The sequence below is a fragment of the Myotis yumanensis genome, unplaced genomic scaffold, assembly GCF_028538775.1.
Source record: "Myotis yumanensis isolate MYYU_CA2020_CCGP unplaced genomic scaffold, mMyoYum1.0.hap1 SCAF_14, whole genome shotgun sequence".
In the NCBI taxonomy this organism is placed as follows: domain Eukaryota; kingdom Metazoa; phylum Chordata; class Mammalia; order Chiroptera; family Vespertilionidae; genus Myotis; species Myotis yumanensis.
In genome coordinates this window covers 44,811,450-44,827,592 of record NW_027223765.1, presented here as the reverse complement: position 1 = coordinate 44,827,592, position 16,143 = coordinate 44,811,450, and the positions used below count along the sequence as shown (strand labels likewise).

General features: G+C 53.3%; 3 protein-coding genes across 6 annotated transcripts in view; 1 reads left to right on the top strand and 2 right to left on the bottom strand.

Annotated features, from left to right (window-relative positions):
* DNASE1L3 (deoxyribonuclease 1L3) overlaps positions 1-3,252 on the top strand; it is a 42,921-nt gene extending 39,669 nt beyond the window's left edge. For both annotated transcript variants that reach the window (XM_070390874.1, XM_070390875.1), the window contains exons 8-9: positions 1,567-1,663; positions 1,966-3,252. In XM_070390874.1, the coding sequence (XP_070246975.1) occupies positions 1,567-1,663; positions 1,966-2,082 (214 nt within the window). In that variant the 3' untranslated portion in view covers positions 2,083-3,252. The remainder of the gene's footprint in view (positions 1-1,566; positions 1,664-1,965) is intronic.
* ABHD6 (abhydrolase domain containing 6, acylglycerol lipase) overlaps positions 1-3,985 on the bottom strand; it is a 98,507-nt gene extending 94,522 nt beyond the window's left edge. The window contains exon 1 of one of the 2 annotated variants that reach the window (XM_070390868.1): positions 3,425-3,985. The gene's annotated coding sequence lies outside the window, so the exon portion shown is untranslated. The remainder of the gene's footprint in view (positions 1-3,424) is intronic. The other variant, XM_070390873.1, reaches the window with a different exon arrangement.
* A 4,477-nt stretch (positions 3,986-8,462) lies between these two features.
* LOC138992721 (protein SPMIP1) lies at positions 8,463-10,719 on the bottom strand. 2 transcript variants are annotated; one of them, XM_070391613.1, is made up of 2 exons: positions 10,206-10,719; positions 8,463-9,261 (listed from the first exon to the last, which is right to left on the bottom strand). In XM_070391613.1, the coding sequence occupies exons 1-2, from the start codon at positions 10,687-10,689 to the stop codon at positions 9,143-9,145; spliced, it is 603 nt and encodes a 200-aa protein (XP_070247714.1). In that variant the 5' UTR covers positions 10,690-10,719; the 3' UTR covers positions 8,463-9,142. The 2 variants fall into 2 exon arrangements, with proteins under 2 accessions (XP_070247714.1, XP_070247715.1); XM_070391614.1 differs by having other exon boundaries at positions 8,463-9,156.
* Between the last annotated feature and the right edge of the window lie 5,424 nt (positions 10,720-16,143).

The window sequence follows — 16,143 nt, the reverse complement described above, 5'->3', positions numbered from 1 at the left end:
GGAAGCAGCCCTCGCACTGGGGGAGCAGAGTCAAGGTGGGAGGCCCCAGGAGACTGAGCTCTCTTCCCCTCCCTCCATTTTGAGGGGCTGCCAGCAAGGGACATGCCAGTCGTGTGGCCTTGGGCACATCAAGTCCCTTCTGTGGCCCCATTCTTCTCCCCAGCAAATGAGAGGGAGGTGATGGAAAATGTCGAAGCAGAAGAACAGTGAATCACAGGGAAAGAAGTTCACAGCAGATTAGCTGGGGTGGGGAACAGGTTAAAAACGGTGTTCCCTGGGACCCCGGTGTAACACACATGCATGCCAAAGGATGGCAGGATGACATGTGATTTTTTCCCTTTTTATTACATTTATTGGGGTGACACTGGTTAATAAAAGTATAGAGGTTTTAGTGCACCATCTGTATACTGTACTGTATGTTCACCACCCCACGTCAAGTCTATGTTTTCCTTAACGGCATGTATCTTTGGTGGTTTTGTAAAAGGCATATAAATATTTTTGTTTTGACTCAATTCGAGTCTTTGTTCTGTGTTCAGATATCTCTTGAACACCTCCCAGGCGCTGGGCCGGCCTCGGAAGAGCTTAGCAGGATCAGCCGGCCCATCTGTGCACATACCTACGAGTAGAAGTCAGAAATGGGGGAGCCTTAACTATGTCCCTTTTGACTCTCTGGGTTGGAAAGGATGGCTTTCAGAAACCTCCACCTGCATGTGAAGAGATTACTTGTGGATGGAGTTCAAAGTTAACCAGGTGATGGCGTTAGCCAACACAGGAAACCAGTCAGCCCTTCGGAGTCAGGGAAAGCTCAGTGGATGGTCATGAACCAGCAGTTGGACTCATCTTGTCAGTCTTTAGTCAGCCTGTCAGGGTCATGCAGACCCCAAGTGCATCACCCCACTTGGTATCCATTAGAGTTCATGTTTCCCAAACTCAGTTAACTATCATGTATCCATTGGTTTTTCTCCATATTTGTCTTTAAATACATTTTTTTCTCACTGAAATAAATTAATTTTAAAGAAATGTTATAATGCCAAGGTAAGAAACCAGCATCATTTGCCATAAGTCGAAAATAACTGTACAAATAATTCCAGTGAAAACTGAACAACGCAAATTCTGCCTTAATTCTCTTGCCTCTTTACTGCTTGAAGCCTGTTCTCTCTTGGTCAAAATGGAAGCTTAGGGAGTATTAAAGACAAGCCAGCACCTTTCTCCATAATCAAATCAGGAAAAGTGAAAAATAATTACAAAGGAAATGATAATCTTTGAATGCACAATACTGCTATGTAGTGTCCATGTATCATATAAAGTCTTCTCTCCCACCACCAGGGCTACCTGTCCACACAGGGAGAGACTGTCCTGGTGCCCACAGGGCCACAGAGGAGCTAATCCTGTTTCCCAATCTTGGGCACTGTCCTGAGGGTCACAGGCTAAAACCAGGGGTGGACTTTGAGCACCGAATGACAGGTCCAGGCTGTTCAGTCAACTTCAGATGTCAAACATGGACCTTGGTTTGATCTCAGAGATCAGCGGTGGATTAACATGACTGTCTTCCCTCCTCTTCTGTAGGATTGTGCTGAGAGGACAAGAGATCGTCAACTCCGTTGTGCCCAAGTCAAGCAGCATCTTTGACTTCCAGAAAGCATACAAGTTAACTGAGGAGGAGGTATGGCTGCCACCTTGTCTTTCTAAGCCACTGACCTGGGCAGATGGGTTGGTGTCATCATTGAGGCCAAACTAGAGACCTAACATTGGGCCATTGGACCCTGAGTCTCAATGCCTATGGTTCTGTGATTTGAGGACCTGCCTAGGCTTCTAATTGAGCTGGTCCAGGGACGATGCTCACCAGGGTGTGTGCTGTTGGGTGACTGTGGGCATTCCACCTTCTCTCCTGCAGCCTGAATTTGCTCATCACAAATGTAAGAGTGCCTCCTCATTCTCAGATGTCTCTCCCTTTCATCCTTACAGGCCCTGGAGGTCAGTGACCACTTTCCAGTTGAATTCAAACTACAATCTTCAAAGGTCTCCACCAACAGGAAAAGATCTTCCTCTTCAAAGAAGAGAACCAGGGCCCGCCGCACCTAGATCCAAGGGCACCGTTTCCTTAACCATTTCTTGCCTCTAAATAAACAGCTCTAACAGCATGAACTGCCCCCTGCAGCCAGGAAACAAGACTGGCCCGCTGCCCTCATTTTTCAACTTGGATTTAATCCTACTTAACCCGAATTGGGAGGAGACTCTTCCATTATCCCCCATGGCTGGTACCTCCCCGGAACTGCCCGAGAGGAAACGGGGCTTTTGCAGCCGAAAGGAGGGTTTTCACGCCCTGAGCGAGAGCCCTGCCACCGGCATGGCCGCTGCCCAGGCTGGCCCTGGAGAGGCTGCTGCAGGAGGAAGAACATCCGTTTTCAGTCTCACGAGGGACCCTGTTCCACCGGAAATGACCAGAAATGCCAAGGCCCCACCTGCACCCCATGACTCGGGCAATTCACTGGGGAATCTGGCCACCATCACATCTCACGGGGATCAGGGATGAAGGCTTCTCCCACCTGGCCTTCCTGCCTCTGAACTGTCCTCCAACTCAGCCAGCCCAGGGACCACCAGTGTCCTCCTTTGAACTTTCATTCTGACCACAGGCCACCTCGTTCTCACCACCATTCGGAGAGAGCCCAGAGGTTTTGGACACCGAGAAGGCCTCTGTATCGGCTGTGCCATGTCAGACTCCCCTCCGTCCCACCTGGCACTTGGCGCCCAGCAGGGCCACCTCTTCCCTGTGCCCATGTGCCCTGTCCCACCCCAGAGCCGGGGTGAGGTGCCTGGCCCATGTCTGCTGCCTCCCTCTTGTAACGTTCCCCACATTGCACTTGTCACCAAGGCCACTATTAGGGCTCCTTGGGGGACCCAGTGGATCAAAGGCCCAGGTGGCTGGCAGAGACTTGAGGATTTTATTGTATTTCTGCAACCAAAGAGCTGCAGGGGGGTCTAGCGGCAGGGCACACGCTACCTGCATCCTGTACGGTGACCGCTTTTGCTGTTTTTCCCTTACATTGTCTCCTTGTTCAAGCAGTTCGTGAACATGACTAACGACACGAGCAGCACCAGAGGAAAAGCAGTGACAAAGGATGCCGCCCCCATCCCTCCATCCCCCGCTTCCCGTCTCAGATGCAACTCCTCTTCCCAGCTACGCATTCTGCCAGAGTCTGTACATAAACGAGCACATATGTAACCTTGGAAAATACAGAGGAAAGCACGCTATCGGCATGGTCCCACTCTGCTCATTTCCCTTAATACATCAGGGACCATGTGGCTTCTTATATAAGAAAATTGACCACAAGCTTGATTTTCGAAATTTGGTAACATCCGAGAGAATAAAATCAAAAGCCCCTGCTTAAGCGGGGAAAACCATTTCTCCAAACATCCAACTAACCTCAGAGGTCTCGCTGGCGTGGGCAGGGGAGGTGGCGAGGCTGTCAGGCTTCTGTCGCCCCCTCTTCTGAGAAGGGCCGCCCCAGAAAACGTCCAGTTTCCGAGGTCCAAACGGTCAAGCCGGCACTTCACAAATGAACTTATTTCGCAGGAGAGAGCGTCCTTGTGCCCATGGGCCAGTGTCGTGGCTGAGACAGGTGTCCTGTGCTGGTGGGTGTGGGGGGAGGGGGCAGGGGAAGAGGACCAGACCCTAAGAGAGGGTGCCCAAGGCCCTGACCTGGCCCCCCCACCCTGCGGCCTCCTCGGTGATGAGCCATCCCTCCGTCCCTCCGTCCCTCTGTCCCTCTGTCCCTGCACAGAGCAGGTTACAGGAGCCATGGCATCTGCCAGCTCTCAGTTCGGGCAAATTGCTGGGCACGGGGGTGGAGGGTGGGCACAGAGTGGGGCTTCTCACTGGCCACAGCCTAAAGCAGCTGCAGACCCTCCTGCCCCCCTTGCCCTGGGTCACCTGCCTGGATGGCGCTCCCATGGCCCTTTGGGGAGCGCGCCTGGTCGTAGGCACTCTCTCAGCACCAGCTTCGCTCACAGGGTTTGAAACTGTGCGCACCTGTTACCACGGGAATCCCCAGCCCCGCCCCGAGCCGGCCCACTAACAAGCCCCGGTGGCTGCAGGCCAGGCCTTTCGTTCATGAATTATTTACTGAGGACCAGGTTTTAAACTCACTCTCCGAGCCCTCCTTAGCGAGAGGAGGCACAGCCTGTGGAGGGCCAGGCCCACTCTGGAGCCATCCTGGCTGTGGGACACTGAGCAGCTCGCGTACCTTCCGTTTCCCGAAGCGCCAAATGGGGTTAATGGGATCGGCCGCACAGGTGACGTTTAAACACGATAATGCAGGTAAAACGCCACGTGCCCGACACCAGTCATCCCTCCTCAGACGGAGCTGGGTTTTCATGCACAGGACTCGCTCCGTGGAAGGGTGGCCACTTTAAGTTTGGATGCATGTGGCTCTCATCTAATGATTGGGAATGAGTTTTCACCACCCACTTCTTCATCGCTCTCCTCAGCAAGTATTTGGGCAAGTGAACCCCGAGAAATGGAGACGCCCCTGCTTCCAGCCCTTGTTGTTTTCTCTTCCTCATCAGCACCCCTCCCCTGCCTCCCCTGCCCGCGCCCTTCATCCTGTCCCTGTGGGTGGGGTGAAGGGGCGGCTCCAAGCCAGCAGCTCCTGTCCCTTGGGCTGGAGAAGGACGTGAAGGCAGCTCCACACCCGGAGAGGGGAGTGACCCCCACATCCCTCTCCCCAGCCAGGTGGGCATGGGGAGGGCAGAGCCAGGAGAGGGGTCACACCTGCATCGCTGCCACGAGTCCCCATCAGAGCTCCCACCCAGATGGTCCTGAAGGCGAGGTCACAGGTCATGGCTGGGACGGGAGGTCACAGAGTCTTAGCCACAGTCATGTCTTGAAGGAGAGTGGGTCACCCCGTGCCTCAGGACCCGGCCCCAACAGCTCCAAGCCTTAGCGTTCAGAGAAGCTACTGAAATGAAGTGACACTAAGGGAATTTAAGGGAACAAGGACGTGTACACACACACACACACACACACACACGCATGCACTCACTTGGTTCTTCAGAGAAAATGGGTTGGGAAACTGTGAGTGCCCTGAACGAACACTAGCCAAGCGATTGCTTGGTTTCCCAGGTCCCATGTAAGCAAGACAAAGCTGCAGACAGGCACCAGGCTCCTCAGGGCCAAGGGCCACGGGGGCGGCCCTAGTCCCAGTCACAGAGTCTTGCTCAGTGATAATCAGTCGCTTCCTCCCTAGTCCCACCACCTCCACCGTTGTTCCCTATCATCTGTTTTCCCAACAAACAGGGTGTGCTTCCTAAAATGCAAATTTCATCCTGTGCCCCCACCCCCTGCCTAAATCCCTCCATGGCTCCCCATTTCTCTCTGGATAAAGACCCAAGTCCTTCCCAGATCCTGCAAAGCCCCGTACATCTTGGCTTTGACTTAGCTTTCCAACTCCCATTTTCAACCGTCTGTACAATAGCCACAACGTTTAGTTCCTCCCTTCATCGTGTTCTCCCCAGCCTCTGGGCCTTTTCATGTGCTGTTCCCTCTCCTGGATCGCTCTTCTCCCCCATTCACTTAGCAAACTTTTTCTCATTCTTCAAAACTCAGCTTAAACTCCACTCGGTCAGGGAGGCCCTCTCTGACCAGCTCCCCCATCTATTCTAGGACTCTGGGTTACATCTTCCCACAGCGCCCTGTATGGCTCCTTCTTAACCCTCGTTACCCGTGTAATTACTTGTCCAATGTCTGTGTTTGTACATTTTTGTATGTTAATTTATGAATGATTTTTTTCAGTTAAAAATACAAATTCAAGAACACTGTTCCCTAGATTTTAAAATGATAATAGCTTTTACAGAAAGAAAATATTTGAACAAAAGGTAGCAGATAATGAGTAGTAAATTGTTGTATTTTTTCTTTTAGAAATCCAGATGGAAACACCTAATTAAAAAAGTTAAGGAATGATTTTTGAGGGCATAAGTTAGGGATTGAAAAGTTGCCTTCTAGTATGTTAAAGTTTCTCAAATAATATTTGAAGGATATAAAATGGAATGTCAACAGGACAGAAGAACTAAAACCTTAAAATCCACTAAAGGTAAACGTCACTAGTTTCCTTTTTTAAAAAAAACACATATTTTTATTGATTTCACAGAGAAAGGGAGAGGGAGAGAGAGATAGAAACATCAATGATGAGAGAGAATCATTGATTGGCTGCCTCTTACATGCCCCCCCTGGGGATCAAGCCCACAGCCTGGGCATGTGCCCTTGACTGGAATCGAACCCGGGACCCTTCAGTCCGAAGGCTGACGCTCTATCCACTGAGCCAAACCAGCTAGGCCACTGTGGTTCCTTGAACTTGCTCTTTACCTGCTTGCCTCAGGCCTTTGCACATGCTATTCCCTCTGCCTTCCCTTCCCTCTTTGCCCCTCTTCCCTGCAAACACAGTCTCTCTCTCTCCATAGGTCTAAAGCTTTGATGGCCTTCAGAACTCCATGCAAATCTCCCCTTCTCTAAGACAAATGCTTCACACACACACACACACCTTTTTCAAGGCTCGGCCCAGCTGGCACATATTCCCCAGGTGTCCCAGGTTCGGGCTGATTGGAGTAAGCCCATGAGTTCCCTCTGTGAGTTCCCTGATGGCAGGAGAAAATACGTATTTGTCATTTGTAAAAATTCCTCCTGACCCACTTTGCTTTAGGAAACTCTATTTCCCCTATCAAATACCCTGGATGTTTCATTTCACTTTTCTGACTTATTTATTTTGAGATTTCTGCTTGAGAAGTTTTAGTAGTTTCATAGAAGCTAGAGTTGAAAATATCTTCAAAGCTAGTAATAATGATAAATAATGATAATAATAACTGCCATTGGCCAAGGTTTGCTCTGTGCCAGGCTGTGTTCTAAGAAGGCACGGCAGTATACACTATCTCACTAAACTCCAACCACAGCACTGAAAAGGTGGGGTTTGTTGTCTCCATTTTATGGATGAGGAAACCGAGGCCCAGAGAAGTTAAACAACTTGCCCACCGTCACACCGCTGGTGAGTGGAGCCTAGGGCAACTCCTCTATGAGGCATCGTAGGGGTAGGGTCTAGGGCCCATGAGACTTTTAGGGCTATGGAAGTGTTTTAATTTCTTTGAGAATAAGAAGGAAAAAATAAAATTGTAGGTTGAAGAAAAATTTTAATGTATAGTATTAATATATTTTTATTTAAATCAATGTAGTTGTGACATATAATTCATTTTTAATATTGTTTTGATTGGTTTTAGAGAGAGAGGAAGGTAGAGGGAGAGAGAGATAGAAACATCCATCGGCTGACTCCTGCACCTTCCCCAATGGGGATCAAGCCCGCAACCCAGGCACCCGCCCCGACCGGGACCGGGACCTCTTGGTTCATGGACCAATACCCAACCACTAAGCCGCACTGGCCCCATGTAAAATATAACTCTTATTACTTTTTTTAATGTAAGAAGGGACTCATGAAGTCACAGGTGCCTAAGACCCACAAAAATCATAATGTGCCTAGTGGAGTCAGAAGTCAAATCAGGTCAGTCTGCCTGCAAAGTGCACATTTTCACTAGTCTGGTATCACCCCATGTGACAGCTCAGGACGGGAAGGCCAAGGCTACACAGCAGAGAAGGCAGAGCCCAGTGGAGAATGCGGTTCCCCGGTCCAACCACCATACCCGGCAGACGGACAGCACCACCTGGTGGTATTTTGGGTAACTTCCCTTTAGTGAAAGGAGGAACCTAGAAAGGGTGCAGGTTCAAACACCCGCTGAAAGCAGCTGCCAGCCAGTCTGCCCTTGGGCTTCCCTCTCAGCAGTGGATAACCAAGCAATGGAGCCACCTCCACAGGCTCTGGTTAGATTATTATCGGAGTTCACACATCACCCCTACACACACACACTCACATACACTCACACACACACACATACACACTCACACACACACACACACACTCACACACACACACACTCACACACACTCACACACACACACTCACACACACTCACTCACACACACACACACTCACACACACACACACACACACTCACACACACACAGTCACACACACCCACACTCACACACTCACACACACACTCACACACACACACACTCACACACACTCACACACACACTCACACACACAGACACACACACGCGCGCACACACACACTCACACACTCACACACACACAGTCACGCACACACACACAGTCACACACACACGCGCACGCACACACACACACACACACACACAGGCTTCTCCCTGGGGAATAAAATATCCCTCAATTTGCAAAGTTCTTAGATCCAATAGGGATGCCATGTGAGCCAATTTGTAATTTTCTAGTAGTCACATTAAAATAAAGAAACAAAAAAACAAGTAAAATTAATTTTAATAATATATTTCATTTAACCTAGGGTTCAGCCAACTACTACTATGGTCAAATCTAGTCCACCACCAGTTGTTGTTTTTTTAAAAATATATTTTATTGATTTTTTTCAGAGAGGAAGGGAGAGGGATAGAGAGTTAGAAACGTCGATGAGAGAGAAACATCGATCAGCTGCCTCCTGCACACCCCCTACTGGGGATGTGCCCGCAACCAAGGGACATGCCCTTGACCAGAATCGAACCTGGGACCTTTCAGTCCGCAGGCCGACGCTCTATCCACTGAGCCAAACCGGTTAGGGCCACCACCAGTTTTTTTAAATAAAGTGTTATTAGAACACATCCATGCTCACTTGTTTATGTTCTGTCCACACTGCTTTTACACTACAACAGCAGAGCTGAGTGGTTTTGTGGCAGACCTGATGGTCCACAAAGCTGAAACCATCGCCCTGGCCGGTGTGGCTCAGTTGGTTGGAGCGTCGGCCTGTACACAGGGGTTTGTTTTGGTCAGGGCACTTACTTGGGTTTTGGGTTTGACCCTGGTGGTGGCACAGGCTGGGGATGGTGGTGGGAGCTCTGTGAGGAGCTGCGGTCACCGAGGGCAGACGGAGGCAGCAGGTGGGCCACCCTGAGTCCCAGGGTGCCCAGCAGGGACGGGCTGCCAGCACAGGGAGGGCGGGTGGCACAGCATCTTCCCTCCGCTGGGTCCAGCTGGACGAGGGCAAAGGAAGAAGCCACTTCTGAATCCCGCGGAGTTCACATTAGCTGGTCTGTTCGCCGAGGAAAATGGAAGACGCCGCATTTGCTATGAAAGGTTTCTGTGATGGGCTGGCACTTAGCATATATTGAAAGTCTGGTGTTCTTCACCGCATCCCCTGGGACATAGAAAAGGCCCCGCTGAGCAGGGGGCACCACGCCTCCGGCCAGCCCTCGCCCAACCTGAAGGGAAGGGCCTCAGGCCGGCAGGCACCCCCGGCTGCCACTGCTCCGGTGGTTGGAGTAGTGAGTCCCCTGTGCAGTTAGCAGCCACCGCCGACTCTCCCGGAGGACCCACTCCTCCCGAGGACCAATAACTAACGGGCACGCCTGGCACAGCATGGCAACCTGGAGGCCCTGCTTTGGCTCAAGTGCCAGGAAGTGCCCTGATGGATGGCACGCCGGCCATTCCAATTGTTGCCTATTTTATCCCCATCCCTACCCCACACTCACTTACCCCTCAGCACATTGCTCCCCCAGTCTAGTGGCACCCCACCTGGCCCAGGGCTCCATGTGAGCACCTCCAGGGTCCTGCCCAAGGCTGAGCTACCACCCCCACTAATGGACGTGGTATAGCCAGGACTTGAACTCACACTCCCTGATTCCAAACGGAGCCCTCCTTCCCTAGGCTATATTCATTCATTTGACATTCATTCCAATGTCACCGAGTACCAGCCCCAAGCTGGGAGCTGGGAGGACATTAATAAAGTTACCTATGATGTTCTGGAACCCAGAGGGCTCACCAGACCAGATGCATATTCAAGGAATGGTGACACAGTGGGCCCAGGGCGTTTGCAGACTCAAAAAGCTGCCTGGGGGACTCTCCGAAGGCTTCCCAGAGGTGGTGACATAGGAAAGTTAGCCAGCAGAGGGAGGGGCAGGAGGAACATTCCAGGCAGACACACCAGATGTGCCAAGGCCTGGAAGCGTGGAGGTGCCTGCCTGCTCAGAGGGAGTGAGCCAGGAGGGCGTGCTGGTGAGGGAGGGGCGATGAAGCAGGAGGCTGGGGAGGAGGCCAGGCTGCCTGCAAAGGCCTGGGATGGCAAGAGGCGGTGGCCCTTACCCACGTGCCAGCCGTACTCCCAGGAGGATAAGACTGGATACCGAAACTTCTCCGCTGGCTTCTTTCGGTTCCGCTCCCGGAGGTACAGGGCCCGGCCCTGGCCGTCGTGGGAGAGGCCTTGGAAGAGCAGCTGCCGGGTGCTCGAGGGCACCCGCCTCATTTCCAAGCTCCCTCGTTTGGTCTGGCCTGCGGGCTCCCGAGTTGCTCTTTGGGCCTCCTGGACTCCCACTGTCCCGGGCGGCTGGGCCCTGACCCCCTGGGTCTCTGGCAATCCGGTCCTTCTGTCAGGGGAGCTGGTGGCAGGCAAGGACCCCACTCCCGGGGCTGAGTGGAGGAGGGCCTGCTGGAGCCGCTTCCTGGGCAGGGACCTCTCCTTGGGGTACTTGTGGCCATGGTTGACCTTCCAGGCGGCTCGGGCGGCAGCCTCCTTCCTGAGGCGCTCCTCCCAGCAGGCTTGGTTCTGGAAGGTGAACAGATCCCTCATGGCAGGGAGGTTGGAAACACTCTGCCCACAGTTCTCTGGCCTGTGTTTGCACTCTTGGTGTCTTGTCTCCAAGGATACGTGTAGCCAATGAGGGCTGGGTTGCTAAGGTCCTGCTGGAGAGGAGGGGCTGAGCACAGCGGGGACTGGGGCCATTCGTAGGCTGCAGGAGAGACCAGGCTGGAAAAGGGAGCAAAGCCACCACAACCCACCCAGGGTGCTTGCCCCAGAGGGATTCAGGGCTCAGGGGTCTTGGGGTGATGCATGGGGTGCCATTGCCTCTGTTCCATTTAGCAAACCTCAGTGTACACCTACTATCCACCAGGCATCCCAAGGGGTCCAGAGAGAGGCCTAGTGTCCTCCCTCAGGAAGCTCTGGACACATGGCTGGGGATGGGGGGTTGCCATGGCAACTCTGGGTGCCAACTCCTAGACACAGTTCTGCCACTCCAGAGCTACACGGCCTCATTGGCACATCCAGAGGATCATGGAAAGGACCCTCAGCATGGAGGGAATGGCATTAGGCCAGTGCATCACAACTTGGGCTGTGCCTGACATAGAGCAGCCCTCCATGAGTGTCAGTGGCGGTTGTCCAGCAAGTACCTGCCTGGCACCAGCCGTGCTCCATACGCTTTAAATCACCCCTCAATTACGGGGCTTTCAAAGCCTCCTTTTCAGATGGGGAAATGGAGGCTTAGGGCAAGGCTGGGCCTGCTCCAGGGCATGTGGTTGGTATGTGGTGGTACCTCTGCCCCAGGCCCTGAGCTGGGGTTTTCCTGAGGGATTTCACTTAATCCTCACAGCGACTCACGACCAGGCTTCTTACCTCGCTTTTCCAGATGAGGAAACTGAGCTCAGCAACAGTAAACGCTCACTCTGGGAAAACCCATGTCATGTATTACAAACACGGACTCTACCATGGAGTGTGGCAAGCACCATGGGAGGGGCACAGGCAGGACGGGGCCGAGGAGGACCCACCAGGACTCCGCAGCACCCTCTGCCCCTGACCAGGGCCCTCCAGGGTGAGAGCCAGTGAGGAGGAGGTGAGTACCACACACCTTTTCACTCTGCAGGTTGAGCTCTCACCTATTCATTCCACAAACATTCATTTGCTTTTGAGCCTGCGGCAGGCACAGAGCCAGGCACTAAAGGTAGATGAGGAGGGACAGAGTCCCCACGCTGCCTGTCTGTCGTGTGTGTTTCCTTCCACGTCCTGCGTGGATTAGGGTTCTTGATCTGAAAAGAGGAGCCGCACACAAATGAGAGAGAAAAGAGACAAGAGACAATTTGGAAATGTTGGGGGACCAGGCGGGCAAGTCCAGAAGGACTTCCACTGATGCTCAGGCCGCTCCAATCTTTTATTGACCTGGGGTAGCCCTTAGGTAAGGAGATTTCAATGACACACAGATTAGCTCATCAGCAGACAATTTCCAGAAATAGGCAGAATAATCAACAAGGATTTACATGAGTACCTAAGGAATTAAGTGAACTAAGGTGGGGATGATGCTTCAGCTACCATTACCTAAATTAACTGGGTGGTATCTAGATTAACTGGGTGGTGCACAGCCCTGACCTTTGCTAGGGCTTCAAAGGTTACTAACTTTTGGGGGTCTCCTCTATGCTCAGCTAGTGAAGACAATAAATAGTCTCCGGCACCTGTCCTCAGGCTTTCACAGTGCAGAAGGGGAGAGAGATGCAGCACTGGGTGGGTAGAAGGGGAGGCAGGAAAGGGAGGCTGGTCAGGGAAGGCTTCCCAGAGGAAGTGTCCTTTGAGACCTGAACTATGGACACGAGGGAGCCAGGCAGCGTGGGAGAAGACGTACAGAGGGGACCCCCTTCTGAAAGGCGAGAAAGGACACAGCTGCCCGGACTGTCCTTGGGCCTCAGTGTTCCCACCTGTAGAAGGAGGGCTCTGAGGAAGTTTGGGAAATTGAGCGCCAGCTGGTTAAACGGGACAACCTGGGTCTGCAAGCCTCCATCACGGTGGTCACTGATGAATTGTGCAAACACCGCTTTAATCCAGGCTTTAAAAACCTGGCGGTGAGCACCATTCCTTCCAGACGGAGGGCCTCCTGTGTGCCAGGAGCTGCGAGCCAACAAAACCACAAAACGTCTCGGCTTCGGGGAGCTTGCGCCTCTGTGCCCCGCCTGCCTCCACGCCGGGTCTGTACCTCTGGGTGCTGCCTGGCACAGGCAGGTGCTTAGCAAAAGGCGCACGGTGGGCAGGGCGCTTCACCTTAGCTCTGCGGCAGCTGGTGGTGGGGAAGGAGGGAGGGAGAAAGTCGGTAGTTGCGGGGCTGAGGGTGGCAGGACCCAGGGGCGGGGTCGACCCCTGAACTCCAGAAAGCCTCCCCTGACCCAGGCCGCCCCCGCCCCCAGGCTGGTAAGTCCAGGTGCCGAGAGCGCAGAGGGCAGCAGTGGGTGTCCCCTCCTCTGGACTTTGGTGACCTTGCGCCTTCCGCCCCAGGGGCTGCGCTGGGTGCCGCAGTTTGCGTGTCCAAGGCGACCCCTGGCGGTCACCATGGCAACGACCGCAGGGCAGCCGACCTCCCACCCACTTGGACAAGCAGACAGAGCAGGCGGGGGACCACCGGCTCCCCTGCAAGATGGTCAGGCTCCCCAGGAGGGGAGGGAGTGGGAGGGAGCAGAGAAGCGCCCCCAAAGTGCTGCCTTCCAACGGGCCCGAGGGCAGCCGGCGGCCCGCAGGGAGAGCCGCCTTCGGATTCTGGGCCCCACCCCGTGCAGACCCCTGCGTGCAGCGCTGGGCCCCATGCCGCTTCCTACATCTAGGCCCCCGGGGTTTTAGCACAGCCTTGGTTGTTACTGCCTGTGTGATGTCAGGCAACCCTCTTAAACTCTCTGAGCTCCGGCGAACTCCCTTGTAAAATGAAGATAATCCTAAGTGCCTAGCGTTAATGTCATTCGCGAAGGTAATTTTCTTTAGTAACCCATGTAAAACCCATCAACAACCCCTGGGCAGGTGTGGGGTCAGCCCCAGGCTAGTCTCTGGCCTCCGCCTGTGCTGAGGAAAGGGGACGCTGAAGCTGGGAAACCGGGGGAGGCTGGGGTGGGAGCTGGGCGCACCCCACCCCCCTTGCACCTTTCTGGCCACGCCCCCAACAGCCCGCCTCGCTGCGGTTCTGTCACTGGCCCGCCACGCCCACTGATAAGACTCCACCCTAACCCAAGCCTGGAGCTGTTACTGGCTCTCCAGGACGCAGTGCTCACTGTCCCTCAGCCCCTCCTGGGCTTAAGCTCTGGGTGGGGAGACTCCTCTGGGCCCCTTCCATGCATAGTTGTGATTTTGTGAACTGACCATGCACAGGATGGACACTGTGCTCTTCACATGCATTTGTCTTCATCCTCAAACACTCTGCGCAGTAGGTCCCACTGCCCAGTTTATTGGAGAGAGAACCAGGCACTGTTCTCCTGTGCGGGTCAGTGATCTGCTGCAGGCCGTGGCAGGGCCCGTGCTTGTAACCACCAGCTAAATGGCTGCCCTACAAGCCCCCACCCCTCGTTGGGTATCCTTTCCACTGTCTTGGGGAGCTGAGTCTCCCCAATACTCAGGCAGCCCCTTTCCCAGCAGCTCTGGGTGGGGAGTGGTCTGCCCAGCCAGTGGGGGTGTGGTTGTGTGGTAGGATCTTTCTAGAGGTTAACCTTAGACTGTAAGTTTCCCATTATTTTTCCATTTGATGGATGAGGGCACCGAGGCACAGAGCTGGCGGCAGAGCTGGGACTGGGATCCAGATGTGAACCTGCAGCGTTCGACCCTGCGCTTTCTGAGCGTTTCTCGTGCACCAGGTTTTTCTTTTTTTTTAAAAATTTGATCTTTATTGTTCAGATTACAGTTGTTCCTCTTTTTTCCCCCCATAGCTCGTGCACCAGGTTTTTCTGCTGCTACTTGCACTGGTTGCTTGTAGCTGGGCCCGAAGCTGGCATTTCCGGGGCTTGGCACCTCTGCCAGGGTTTCCTTCTCTGAGATCACCTGCCAGTTCTGCCCTAAGAATGGAATGTCCACGCCAACAGGGAGAAGCGTCTGGTGCCTTGGGAAGGCGGTGGTCATGGCAGAGGGTGTCATATGGGCAATAAAAGGCTCACGAGTTCTTTCATCTCAGCTTTGTCTGGGGAGATAAGCAAGTCCAGAATGCAAAACACCCTTGGACGTGAGCCACATGAGTCAGGCTTGTAAATTCCCCATCCCCGGCCTGCTTGCTGGGACTCTTGAGAAAGAGGGGTGTGGGGTGGGCCACCCTAAATTCCTTGCACATACGCTGGTTCCCTGTGTGCTCGGGGGCCCAGACAAAAGCCTTATCACGAAGCAAAAGGATCCTTTTGTTTAAAATGATTCCTCCCACCAAGTGTTTGGGCAGCATCCTTGGGACAAAGCCAGAGGGGAAAAATCAAACTCAAGCTTGCCTTGAGCGATGTGACATTTTTACTCCCTCTGAGAGTTGTGATTTGCTATTGTGAGGAGAAAACAAACGAGCTAAACAAGATGTGTTCTGGGAGAGTTTTCATGAGTGGACTCCCCTGATTCCAAAGCCCCTCCTACGCACCTTAAGGGAGACCTGGACCGACTCCACTTTTTTCCCAGAACCCCCTGCTTCCATCCGGCCGCACGAAGGTCAAGGGGCACTGAAATTAACGATCTTGTTCCCCATTTCAAAATACACACTTGGGGGGTTGACAAGAATCGAGCACTCATTTTTGCCATTAACCATTATTTTGCTAATTTTTCAGGCTGTGCCGTTTTCAAGGGAAATTAAATCCCTATGCGCCGGATTCATTTTACACCAAACTCATCAAAATGTGGCTTTCAAGGCCCCTTTGAAGTCTTAAGACTAGACATGTGGTCCAGGGCCCGAGTGTTTACAAGCGCATCGGAAAGAGACATGTTAATTAAATGTTTCCTCTTCTTGGCAGCCTTGCTGATGAGTGCGGCCCTGGGTTTCAGAGGAAACTGGATGAGGAGGAGGCAGGCATCTGGGCTCGACAGGGCAGGGCTCACCTGGCGTCTGCCTAACCTCCTTTGCCACTAAAGAGTGATGGTCCTGGCAGGACAGAGCCAAGTGGACCAGTGAGTGAGAAAGGGTCTGGCACGGGCCTGTCCAGGGTTAAGCTGCAGTTTTCAAGGTGTTTGTACAAACAATAGCCGGTTCCCATAGCAGCCAGTCCAGGTGCAGATAAGAGCTGCCCCGTGGCTCTAGCTGCTGACCACAGTGCACAGGTTCCACCGGGATGTCTTTGAAGTAACCGGCAGGGGACCGCCAGGCCCCGCCGTGTAGGAGGCAGTCACGGCAGCAGACAGCGGTGGCTGAGACTCACCGCTCCCCGTGGGATTTCATGTGACCCCCCAACCGCCGAGGGGGGCGCACTCTTAGTGAAGCAGCCTCCCGGAGCCACACGGTGGGTGGCTAAGCCACTGTTCCAGCCTAAGGTGCCTGATGCCAAAGTC